Source organism: Pangasianodon hypophthalmus, chromosome 23, assembly GCF_027358585.1.
Source record: "Pangasianodon hypophthalmus isolate fPanHyp1 chromosome 23, fPanHyp1.pri, whole genome shotgun sequence".
NCBI lineage: Eukaryota > Metazoa > Chordata > Actinopteri > Siluriformes > Pangasiidae > Pangasianodon > Pangasianodon hypophthalmus.
Genome location: NC_069732.1, coordinates 73,905 through 87,193, shown reverse-complemented (window position 1 = coordinate 87,193; position 13,289 = coordinate 73,905). Strand labels below are relative to the sequence as shown.

Below are 13,289 nucleotides of genomic sequence, written 5' to 3'. Positions count from 1 at the left end.
TTAGCATTGGCTATGTACCTAAATCTTTTAAATTAGCAGTTATCAAGCCCTTGATTAAAATACCTGACCTTGATCCCTGTCAGCTGTCTAACTATAGACCAATATCAAACCTCCCCTTTATCTCCAAGGTCCTAGAAAAGGTTGTAGCACAGCAGCTATGTTCATACTTACATAGGAATAACATTCATGAAATGTATCAGTCAGGATTTAGGCCTCATCATAGCACAGAGACAGCGCTGGTTAAAGTTGTAAATGACTTACTGCTGGCCTCTGATCAGGGTTGTGTCTCCTTGCTTGTGCTGCTTGACCTTAGTGCAGCTTTTGATACCATTGATCATGCTATTCTCCTCAATAGACTGGAAAATGTAGTAGGCGTTAAGGGAACGGCACTTTCCTGGCTCAGGTCTTATTTGACTTATAGGACCACATGCAGCTAGAGGTAAGCTTTCTGATTACATAATAACTCTGGATGGTCTTTCTGTTTCATCATGTGCAGCAGTAAAAGACCTTGGTGTGATTATTGACTCTAGTCTTTCTTTTGAAGCTCATGTAGATAATATAACTAGGATCGCTTTCTTTCATTTCAGAAATATTGCTAAAATAAGAAATATATTGTCACTACACGATGCAGAAAAATTAGTTCATGCTTTTGTTACCTCTAGGTTGGATTATTGTAATGCCTTACTGTCTGGATGTTCCAGTAGATGCATAAACAAGCTGCAGTTAGTCCAGAATGCAGCAGCAAGAGTCCTTACTAGAACCAGAAGATATGACCACATCACCCCTATCTTATCCACACTGCATTGGCTCCCAATCCAATTTCGTATTGATTATAAAATACTACTATTGCTGTCGCCCCCCCCACTCTCACGCATTCATTCAGGTTTGTCGACGGTGGAGTGGCTGGCTGCTTTATGTCCCAGGACTCCCTCATGTCTGTGTTACCTTCTGGCTCTCCCTTTTAGTTCTGCTGTCATAGCTAGTCTTGCCGGAGTCCCTGCTTGCACTCTACATGCAAAGTACATTGTCCTTAACCATTAGAGGACAAAAGCTTACCTAACAATCTCTCCTTCTCTCTCCATCTCTCTCTCTCCTTCACTCTCTGTCAAGCTACACATGCTACTTCTGAGATGCCATTGATCCTGACCCCTTCTGCTCCCTGGACCTGCCTGACCCATCCTGATGCCCTACTTCTGGTTGGAGTTCTCATCGGTTGAGTTTGCGCGCTGCTGCTGGGGGTGGCCCCATATGGACGGCCTGAAGAACCATTTGGATTGCTGGGGATAGTGCCACCTGGGGGCTGTGGAGATGGCTTGGGGATCACATATGGGGAGCTGTACTGTAATGGCTTGGGACTGCGATTGCTGTAGTGGCTTTGGGGCTGCAGTTCCTTCGTACTCAGGACTCCATCAGTGGACAGTGGATAGATTTTAACCAACCGGACTTTTTGCAAAAACTGTGATGAATTTACTGGTTGCACAATTGCACTATTTATCCATATAGTACACAATAATAGAAGGGATGTATTTAGAATTGCACTATCCATTGTACCCAGATGAGGATGGGTTCCCTTTTGAGCCTGGTTCCTCTCAAGATTTCTTCCTCATATTGTCTCAGGGAGTTTTTACTTGCCACCGTTGCCTCTGGCTTGCTCATTAAGGATAAATTCACATATTTACAATATATTTTTTGTGAATCCATTTATTTCTGTAAAGCTGCTTTGTGACAATGTCCATTGTTAAAAGCGCTATACAAATAAAATTGAATTGAAATTGAAATACGTCACACAGCCTTCACTGATGATATAACGCATGTTTCTCTCTCAGAGCTTGTCATCTTGTCTGTCTGTAGTGTCAGCTTGTCCTCTGTGATTTTCCCAACAGTTTTCTGATCCTGGCTGGTGAACATCTCTCTGGCCCCCAAACAGAAATTCATAGGGCTAATTTCAACAATGGTTTCTTATCACCACGTGCAGCTATGTGTAGGGTCTATGCTGTGGTTTTCCTGTGAACAGCTTCTCCCATCTGAGCTGTGGATCTCTTCAGCTCCTTCAGAGTTCCCCTTGCCCTCTTGGTTGTTTCTCTGACTGAAAGCGCTATACAAATAAAATTGAATTGAATTGAATTGACTAATGTCCTCTTTATCTGATCAATGAATTTTGGGGGAAGGTCTCCTCTAGGCTGAGTCATGGCTGTTCAGTATTCTTTTTATAACGGATTTAATGTAGCTCTCCTGGATGTTCAAAGTTTGTAATTTTTTTTGTATAGACAACCCTGTTGATACTTTTCCAGAACTTTGTCCCTGACTTGTTTTGATCTCTCCTTGGTCTTCATGATGAAGCATATGTTCAATTCAATTTCAGTTCAATTTTATTTGTATAGCACTTTTAACAATGGACATCATCACAAAGCAGCTTTACAGAAATAAATAGATTCAAATTAAATTACTTTTGTTTGTGTAAAGCTGCTTTGAGACAATGACCTTTGTAAAAAAGCACTATACAAATAAAAATGAATTGAAATGAATTGAATTGAATCTCCAAGGCCCCCAAGTGGCACCATCCCCAGCAATCCCAATGATCTTCAGGCCATCCATGTGGGACCACTCCCAGCAGCAGCAAGCGATCTCAACCGAAGAGAACTCGAACCAGAAGTACGGCATCAGGATGGGTCAGGCAGGTCCGGAGAGCAGAAGGGGTCAGGATCACTGGTATCTCAGGAGTAGCATGTGTAGCTCGACAGAGAGACAGAGAGAGAGAGAGAGAGAGAGAGAGAGAGTTTGTTAGGTAAGCTTTTGTCCCATAATGGATCATGTAGTGACATTATATTTCTTATCTAAAGGCCTAGCTAATTTCACATGCTGTAAAATAGTCAGAGCTCTTTCAGGCTTCTCAGCGGGTGCTTCACTGAGGAAAGCAAACCTGTTTGACACGTGAAGCGGAGAGGAGTGGTGCTCCTGTGGGCAAGCCTTAGTGTTAACTTTGGCTTTGCGATTATGCCGCAGAATCGTCACCCATTCGCCCCGCTGTGAGGTCTCTAATGCCGGAGTTGGGGGATTGCTAACTCCGCCTAAGGCATCCAGACTTTCCTCTACTGAAACTACGCTGCTCTCGCTCTCACTAACTTTCTCTAGAGTCTGGATGTGCACCTCTAATGCTGCAATCTTCTCCATCAGAGAGCTAACTAACATGCATTTATCACAAATAAAGCTATTACTAACGACGGAGGAAGAGTGACTAAACATCCTGCACTCAACACACTGAACAAGCTGAATGTTAGACATGTTGTTTAATGCACCTTAGTCGATGCACTTGTCCCTCTCTAGATTCTGGATGTGCACCTCTAATGCCGCAATCTTCTCCATCAGAGAGAGCTAAGTAGTATACACTTAGCACAGATAAAGCTATTACTAATGAAGGAAGAGTGACTAAACATCCTGCACTCGACACACTGAACAAGCTGAATGTTTGAAATGTTTAACGTACCTTAGTGGAAGATTAGTTGATATTATTTTAGACTGCGTGGATCCGGCATTGATGGCCTCTGCTCACTGTCTTGACAAAAAAACCAAAAGTGTTCTTCAAAAAAATGAAAATACAGCAGATGAAATTGATAGCGCAAAATTATTGATAAAAAAGGTTTTTGAGATAAAAAAGATTTAGAGTCTCTGATTAAAGGAGACTCTATTTTACAGCACGTGAAATTAGCTAGGCCTTTGGGGGCACCAGTGGCACTAGTTGGGTGTATACCAGGAGCCAGGGCACCAGACATAGCAGGTAAGCTTAGGTTCTTAGGCAAGCACAGGTTTTCAAAGATAGTTATTCATGTAGGAGCTGATGATATATCAGTCAGACGTTACTAAGAGTAACACTGTAGAGGTATATAAATTAGCAAGCCGATGTCCGATGCAGTAATATGCTCTGGCCCCATCCCAATGCGGCATGGTGATGTAGCTTTCAGCAGGTTATGGCTGCTGAAATGCTGGATGTCCAGGCAGTGCTCTGAAAACAATGTGGGCTTCATTGATAATTGGAGTAGTTTTGAGGGCATGGCTGGGCTTTTAGGGCGGGATGGTGTCCATCCCACTTGGGAAGGTGCTGCTCTCATTTCTTGCAGCATATCTTATAGTCTCAGAATAGGCCTAGTTAATCTGTGACAATCCAGAGCTAAGGCCAGGGAGCAGACAAGCAGGCTAAACTGACTGCCTGCTAGCTGCACTGAGTCGTCACTCAGGTTCCACCATATTGGCACTGTGTCTGTTCCCTGAGCTAAACTAAAATGTAGAAATACTCAGTTTGTTTTAGTAACCTAATTAACATAAAATTAGATCATACCGAATGCATAGCCAGCACCTTTGCTCTAATGCTAGGCTTGTTAAATATAGCTAAATAGTTAAATATAGCTCTCTTACATCTAAAGCACTTATTGTTAATGAGACTATTACTGATCAGGAGTTTAATGTAGTATTTTTAACAGAAACGGGGATTTAAAAAGAGTATGTAGCATTAAATGAAGCTAGTCCTCCTGGATACAGTTATGTACATCAGCCCCACCTAACTGGCAGAGGAGGAGGCGCCGCAGTTATTTATAATGATATCCTAGGTGTCATACAAAAACCTGGACATGGATTCGATGCATTTTCTTTATACAACCTGTCATGGATAATGTAGTTCTGCGCCCTTTGGCACTATCATCAGTCCCAGCACGTCACATGTCTCTCTAATCACTCTCACCTGTGTCTTGTCATGCCTTTTTAGCACCACTATTTAAGTTCTACTTTTTTCATTGGCTATGTTTACATGCACATGAAATTCTGTTTAAGGTCTATATTTGGAGCCATATTCTAAATACGATGTTTATATGTGTACAGGCATTGGAATATTCCTGTATACATGGTTGTTGTAAGTATGCCAAACTACACACGCACTTTTCCTTTCCTGCTGTTATTTCTTGGGAGATTCAAGATGCTGCCATTGGTTATAGAATATGCTCAGTTTTTAGTTTTATTACTACTTTTCACACTAATTAATTAGGACTCTAACACTTCTCACCATCCAAAATGCCCGACAACCCCGCCTCGAAATGGAAAGGTCGGGTAAGCATCTGTTAAGCTAAGCATCTCCCTCTACAATTCCTGACAGAACACTTGACCTAACAATGGATGCAGCAGATTTTTTTCAATGTCCATGAAGAACTCCTGGAGGAGAACCACCTGATATGGGAGCAACACGGTAAGGGAGATGGGATCAGTGATATGGGAGCCACACTGGAATGGCTCGAAGCCATGCGCACCCTCAGGAAATTTTTTTGAGGCTCCCGACCAAGCTATAACCATCTCTCACCCTCCCTGCCCCACTGAGGACATCACTCCCTCTCACTGCTCGTCTCCTGTCGGCTACCCTCTTGACTGTGTTTCGTGCTTCAGGAGCTGCGCATTTTGGGGGGGGGGGGGGGGGGTCGGGGTCTGTCATGGTAGTGCTTAGAACTTAGGGCTTAGAACTACACTACCTATCAGCCCCAGCACGTCACATGTCACACTAATCACTCCCACCTGTGTCTCATTATGCCTTGTGAGCAAAACTATTTAAGTTCAAGATTCTGTTGTAATTGTAGTTTGTTGTCATGTCTTTACTTGCTTCAAGAGACTAAATTAATTTCACTAATTTCTTCATCAAAATCAACTTGTGTACTAGATACTAGATTACACATTTCTTCAAACAGATACTACCAGAAGCAATCAAAACTCTTCTAAAAATAATCAATTCTTCCCTAAGCACTGGCTATGTACCCAAATCCTTTATACTAGCAGTTATCAAACCTCTGATTAAAAAAACTTGACCTCAACCCATCAGCTGTCCAACTATAGGCCAATATCAAACCTCCCAGTGCCAGGAATAGCATAGGAATAACATTCATGAAATCTATCATTCAGGATTTAAGCCTCATCACAGTATTGAGACAGCACTGGTTAAAGTGGTAAACGACCTACTACTGGCCTCCAATCAGGGTTGTGTCTCCTTGCTTGTGTTGCTATGTAAGGTCTGTGAAATGTGGGTAATGTCTCCCCCTGCAGGAAAATTTAAATGCAACACCTTTAAGATCAGTGATTCAGTGAATAAAATCTATAAGGTCTTATTACTTTCTGTGAAGCTTTATGACGATGCTACTGCTTTATGACACTAATGTTTTTAACACACGCACGCACACACACACACACACACATACACACACACACTGCTAATGTATCTGCAGAGATACTGTTTACTAGACAGAATGTGTATGTTAAAAACATTTATACAGTTCCACCCTGCTGTATTACATCACCTCTGTTCCAAACTTTAATTTGATCATTTAGACACACACACACACACACCTACTATAAAAACAAGCAGTGTAATAAAGACATGACAATAATAAACATTTACATGCAAATATTTTAAAAATGTTTTCAATAAGAGTAGCAAAACAGACACACACACACTTTCACAGGTTTATTCTTTTTACAGGTTTCAACTCTCTCTGTTAAGACTTATGTTTGTAATTACACACATGACAGCAACCAGGAGTTCCAATCCAAGACCATTTATTATTACCATTTATTATTACCCTAATTGTAATAATTTATTATTATTATTATTATTATTATTATTATTATTTCACCTGATTTCCTGCACACATCTGCTCCTACAGTTTTTGAGATATCGAGACCAAACCAACTCTAACATGTCTGGTCTGACCCTGAGCTTTTTGGATATAGTTATTTCAAATATCCATCCTTTCTCCTGCTACACTTCATTTTCCCCTATTCACTTAAATGGAATTTTTTTTTTTTTTAATCTGCTCTAATTCATTCAGTTCTCAAGCTAAACCACCAAACTTCACATGGTCATACCTGGGTACACCAGGACTCGCTGTACCAAATAGACAGATTGCACTCATTCTTCACTTTCCATCCACCCTTCTTTCTTCCCCCATTCATTAATTTGGGGAAAAGCTAGAGTGGGTGATATCATCATCACCACACTAGGTTTTAGTGTTTCATCTGAATTCACTGTTTCAACAGGACATTTTCATCTAAAATCCTTATACTTTTACCTTTAATCTATTCAAACTAAATATCTAATTGATTTGAAGTATACTTTTTGAGTTATGAGTGTTTGTTTGCCACTAGGGCAAATAAACGGCCCATTCACTACAGTACAAATTAAGGTGCAGTTAGGCTTCACATTTCTGAAAAGTTTCTTTGTTTACACAGTCACAAATCAAAGAATTCCCACTCAATCTACACATTTTTGTCATGAAACTGATCAATTGCAGCTCGAGAATCATGTCATTAGCTAAGCAATATGGTAAATATTTTCAGGTTTGAGTGTTTGTATGGGAAATATGGATAGTGAAAATTATAAATTAGCCCAGGGTTAAATGTAACATTATGTATGTAATATGTAATAAGGGTAGAATTATGACTTCGTATATTTCTGGCCTTGAACTTAATCACATTTTTCTTGCATGCCATTGCCTCAAGAGAGGACCTGTATTAAGTCCAGCACCACTGTCTGGCAGTTTGATGTAACCACAATATGTTTTCAGAAAAAAGGAAGATTGTTCCCATAATGCAATGTGGTTTGATGATGAGCCACTCCGACTCTCTTGCTCTCTCTCACACGCACACACACACACATACACATACACATCAAACAACTGTTTGTACTAAGATGAGTGGTTTATACAGTCATATTTATGTACATTTATTCTGAACAGAACAGGACAATGTGTGTGTGTTTTGATAGTCAGGGCTCTTTATCCTGATGCTCCTGATGAACAGGTGAAGAGTTCCCCAGCACTTCCTAATTCACCTGTGCAGGTCACTGATGGCATCACACAGGCTTTCACTGATGACATCACGCATGTTTCTTTCTCAGAGCTCATCATGTCCTGTCGTCTTGTCCGTCTGAAGTTTCAGCTCATCTTCTGTGATTCTCCCATCAGCGTTCTGATCCTGGCTGGTGAACATCTCTCTGATGATTACATCAGCTTCCATTGCAGGGTGGAGACGACCTTTGCTCATTGACACCTGCAGCCTGATGAATGCTGTGAACTGTAGAGGGACAAAGAGGATAAATTATAGCACTGTGTATAAGTATTGACCCCCCCCCCTCCTTTATTTACAAATAAAAATGTGGAAGTTTTGAATGCTTTTGAACCACTTTTGACTTGCCTAAAAGAAATAACATCATTGTTGTATGTCCCAGGAATCAACACCACAACATTCACATACAAAACGTGATATTTATTTTAAAGTAGTAACATGTCACGAACATAGGAAACTTCTCTATATAACGTACAGCGCATGTGTGTTTTTTGCTACCTAGACCCAGTGAGAGAGAGCCTGCTCTTAAAGAGCCCAATACCTTTAGTGCATCACATGAAAATACACAATGTATAATTAAACAGATAATTTATCACAATGATCTACATCCCCTTTCTTTAGCAGAAACCTTCTAACGAAAGAAATACAGACATTTAACAGTAAACAACTTTGGTATAACACATTGCATGAAATTAAATCAGTCAATGACTAAGCACATGGATACCACTATTATAACAATGTTGCCATCACAGTAAAAAATGGAACTACTGCGAACACAAATCTACAGATGATCTCTGTATACATTAAGGAAAAACATATGACCAAACAAATGACATTGGCAACATAACAATGGCCAAAATAAACACAAGAATCTATTCTAAATAATAAGCACAGTGACCCTAGATCCAGTACTAGTAAAACTCACTGTTCATATTTAGGATTAGGCTTGCAAATACGACCTGAACGTGTTCTGTAGGGTGCGCTGCTGACCTTGTTGGAGGACTGTACTATGTGCTGTGTTGGGTCAGTAGGTGTGGATTCAGGGTGTGGGTGGTGTGTTTGTGGTGAATGTGGTGCAGGGGGAGCACAGTCTCGTGTACGTGCAGTGGTATTTTGGGAGTCAATGTCCTCATGGGCGTGCCATGACGGAGGGGACTCTGCAACACGAAGGATGTGGCGTCGGTTCCTCCTGTATGTTCTCCCATTGCATTGGATTGTGTAGGACTGAGGTTCCTTGTTCACCTCCTTCACTGTACCAAGGTGGTCGTATCCTTTCGGGGTTTGCATTCGGACAACTTGTCCCTCTGCCAGTGGTTGCAGTGGACGACTTGAGGCGTCATAATATCGCTTTTGGGTCATCCTCTTATGGAGAAGCTGTGCAGTGATTTGTTGGGGATCTCTGGAAGCTGGCTTTAACAGCTCAGAGTTGATGGGAATGGTTGACCTTGTTTGTCGTGACAAGAGGCGTTGTGCAGGTGAACCTAATGTCGGGTCACAGGGAATGTTTCTCAGATTTAGGAGATTAAGAAATACGTCAGTCCCATCTCTGTGAGATTTCTCCATCAGCTGTTTGGCACTGCGGACTGCTCTCTCAGCCAGGCCGTTTGACTGTGGGAACTCTGGACTTCTGGTAACATGGATAAAGTCCCACTGTTTAGCGAAATCTCTGAATTGTTTACTGATGTACTGTCTGGCATTATCAGAAATGAGCATGTGCGGTGTGCCATGCACAGAGAAATGTCTTTTTAATTTCCTGATCACAGCTGCGGATGTCATATCACGGAGGAGGTCTATTTCATACCAACCTGAATATGAGTCCACAAGCACTAGGTAGTTTTTTCCGTGCCATTCGAACATATCTGTTGCCACAGTAGACCAAGGCAAGTCTGGAACCGGGTATGGTTTTAGTGGTTCTTTCTGATGGTGTGTCTTTGTGCTGTTACAGACTGAGCATGTTAGAAGTTCCGCTGTGATATCAGCTGTCATCGTTGGCCAGAAAATAATACCTCTTGCTCTGTGCTTGGTAGCTTCCAAACCAGGGTGACCTCTGTGGACTATACCAATGTATTCTCTCTGTAATGAGCCAGGAATGACTGTCTTGTGGCCTTTCATCACTATTCCGTCTTCCACGGCTAGTTCATCTCTGTAAGGAAAGTATGGACGCACTGCTGGGCACAAACTATGTTCCTTACTCGGCCAACCTTGTTGAATTACAGTTCTGAGAGCCTGTAGCGCCTCATCCTCTGCTGTTAGCTTTCTGAGTTCCTCCAGTCGAGCAGTGGAGATGTAATTGATGGACATGACCTCAAAAGTGTCATTTTCAACGTCTGGAGGGACTTCTGTGTTTGGAGCTCGAGACAGGGTGTCCGCTAAATACATATGCTTACCCTTCTTGTACACTAGAGTGATGTCATAGCATTGTAACCTGAGCATCATTCTCTGTAATCGTGCAGGGGCTGTGTGGATGGTTTTTTTTAGAATCGTCACCAGGGGCTGGTGGTCTGTTTCAACGATTGTTGGCTTCCCATACACGTAATCCCTGAATTTGGTACAGGCGAACACAACAGCAAGCAGCTCCTTTTCAATCTGTGCGTATCTCGTCTCTGTGTCTGTGAGTGTGCGAGATGCGTACGCAACTGGTCTGCCATCCTGCATACAAGCAGCACCGAGTCCAAAAGATGAAGCATCACAGGTTAATGTGACTGGCTTTTTTACATCATAGTATGACAAAACAGGTGGGCTAGTCAGACATGCTTTGAGGGTATCAAATGCGTGTTGGTGCTGCTGGTACCAACACCATGCAGTTTCTTTGTGGGTTAGCTTCCTCAGTGGTGCAGCAACATCACTAAAGTTTGGGATAAATTTCCCTAGGTAATTTGCCATTCCAAGGAAGCGCTGTAATGCTAGAGCATCCTTGGGAGCTGGCATCTCGGAGATCGGTTTAGTTTTTGAAGGATCTGCCTTTAAGCCTTCACTAGTGAAAATATGGCCTACATAGCTAACTTGGTTCAGACGAAATTTGCATTTGGCCGGGTTTAATTTAAGCTTGACTTAACCCATAGCGTCCAAATGGAGTGCTGAATGTAGTCATCATGGAAGATTTCCGGTCTAGATGTATCTGCCAGAAAGAGTTCTTTGCATCGAGCACAGAAAATACAGTTGCTCCTGACATCTGGGATGCTACTTCCTCTACACTGCGCATTGGGTGATGGGGTCTCTTTAAGGCAGTGTTGAGATCTTTAGGATTTATACACAGTCTGATTTCTCGTCTGTCCTTTTTGTGTGTCACAACCATGGATGAAACCCAGTCTGTTGGCTCGGAGACTGGCGTTATGACACCCAGGCTCTGCATGCGGTCCAGCTCTGCTTTAACACAGTCCTGCATTGCCATTGGAATGCGATGTGCAGGGCGAACTACTGGCTGCACGCTTGGGTCTACTGTCATTGAGTATGTGATTGGGAGTTCTCCCAGTTCGTCAGTGAACAAGTCTTTGTATTCCTTGAGGATTTGTTCAGTACTGCTCTCCATACTGACTAGATGAACATGTGGACTCATTGTGACAATCCCCATGTCTAAACATGCACGAAATCCAAGTAGTGGTTGGACATCTTGATCCACCAGGAAAAATGGAAGTGAATGACTTTGTCCCTTTAAACTACACAGCAGTGTAACTAAACCTTTTGTTGCAATTCTGCCCCCACCATAAGCCACAAGGTTTGGTGTACAATTTTGCTGTACTGGTTGTTCATTTTTGGCAATTCGCTTGAAAGTTGTTTGCGACATAACATTACACTTTGCCCCAGTGTCGACTTTCACCTCAATTGGAGTTTTGTTTATGTGCAGAGTGACGAATCCCTCTTCCTGCTCGGCCGTGAAAGAGTGTCGACACACCTATCAAATTCAATGCCATCAACATAGAAAGTATCATCGTATACGGGGGTCTTGTCCGTTTCAAGTTCATGTACCATCTTTTTGTAGTTTGTTTTCTTTGGACCAATTTGAGAGCGTGATCTACAACATTTTTTGAAATGATTCATTTTCTTGCAGTTGTGGCACATCTGTCCAAAAGCTGGGCATTTATCTTTCTTTGCCATGTGATTGTTTCCACAGTTTTTGCAGTTAGTTATGGTGGGTGGATCATGCTGTTTTGTTTTAGGCTTTTGTCTTTTGCTGGATACCAGATGTACTGCATGCACGTTAGTGGGCATCTGCGGCATCGCCAATGTTTTATTACTTTCCTCAGTCATTTCATGTATGCGACATATTGAAATGGCTCTTGCCAGAGTTAAGTCGTTGTCTCTTAGCAGTGCTTTCCTTAGACTTTCACTGTTGATTCCACATATTATCCTATCACAGACTAGCTCATCCATCAATTCTCCGAAATAGCATGCTTTAGCTTTAATTCTGAGATCGCTGATGAATGACTCGATAGGCTCACCTTGTTTTTGGTTCCTGGAGTGAAACTTGTGTCTCTCCATGGTTTTGTTGTGTTGCGGGTTGCAAATTTCACGAAACTTTCTTTTCAAGCATTCGGGATCCTCTCTCGATTCAGCGGGAGATAAAACAGCGCCATTCTCACCCGGTGCTCGCACCTCCGCCGCGTAGACAAGCGAACGCTCCCGTTCTATAGCATCCGGTCCTGCGAGATTGAGGAGGATGTAAGCTCTTGTCTTTGCAGACTTGTCGTGGTGCGCTGCCGCTATGAAAATGTCATACTCCTGCTCGAAGATTCGCCAGTTATCGGCAACATTCCCTTCGAAAGAGAGAGGGTCGGGTCTCCGAAAACAATCCGCCATAGTCACTTGCTATGCGGTTTTATGAGAAGAGAAAAACAAACAAAACTAAACTTGCACGAGCCGTCTCTGTTTCCTACTAAAACGGTGCACTCGCAGGCGAAAAGTCCGTGCCGTATTCTGACACCATGTTGTATGTCCCAGGAATCAACACCACAACATTCACATACAAAACGTGATATTTATTTTAAAGTAGTAACATGTCACGAACATAGGAAACTTCTCTATATAACGTACAGCGCATGTGTGTTTTTTGCTACCTAGACCCGGTGAGAGAGAGCCTGCTCTTAAAGAGCCCAATACCTTTAGTGCATCACATGAAAATACACAATGTATAATTAAACAGATAATTTATCTACAATCATGGTTGTCTTCAAATTTCCTACATTTAAATGAGAGTAAGACCGAGATGACTATTTTTGGACCTGCGTCTACTGCACCAAATTCAATACTTAATGTGGATCAATTTGCATCTTATATTAAACCCCATGTAAAAAAAAATTGGGCTTTTTATTGGGTAGTGATCTCACACTTGACAAGCAGATTAATGCGGTTGTTAGAGCAAGATTTTTTCCTACTTAGGCTTTTAGCTAAAGTCAAGTCTTAGGTCAAGTCTTATCTAACTT

General features: G+C 42.0%; 1 protein-coding gene across 2 annotated transcripts in view; it reads right to left on the bottom strand.

Moving 5' to 3' along the window:
* Positions 1-7,703: 7,703 nt before the first annotated feature.
* fkbp10a (FKBP prolyl isomerase 10a) overlaps positions 7,704-13,289 on the bottom strand; it is a 32,667-nt gene continuing 27,081 nt past the window's right edge. For both annotated transcript variants that reach the window (XM_026918350.3, XM_053228463.1), the window contains one exon: positions 7,704-8,097. In XM_026918350.3, the coding sequence (XP_026774151.1) occupies positions 7,918-8,097 (180 nt within the window). In that variant the 3' untranslated portion in view covers positions 7,704-7,917. The remainder of the gene's footprint in view (positions 8,098-13,289) is intronic.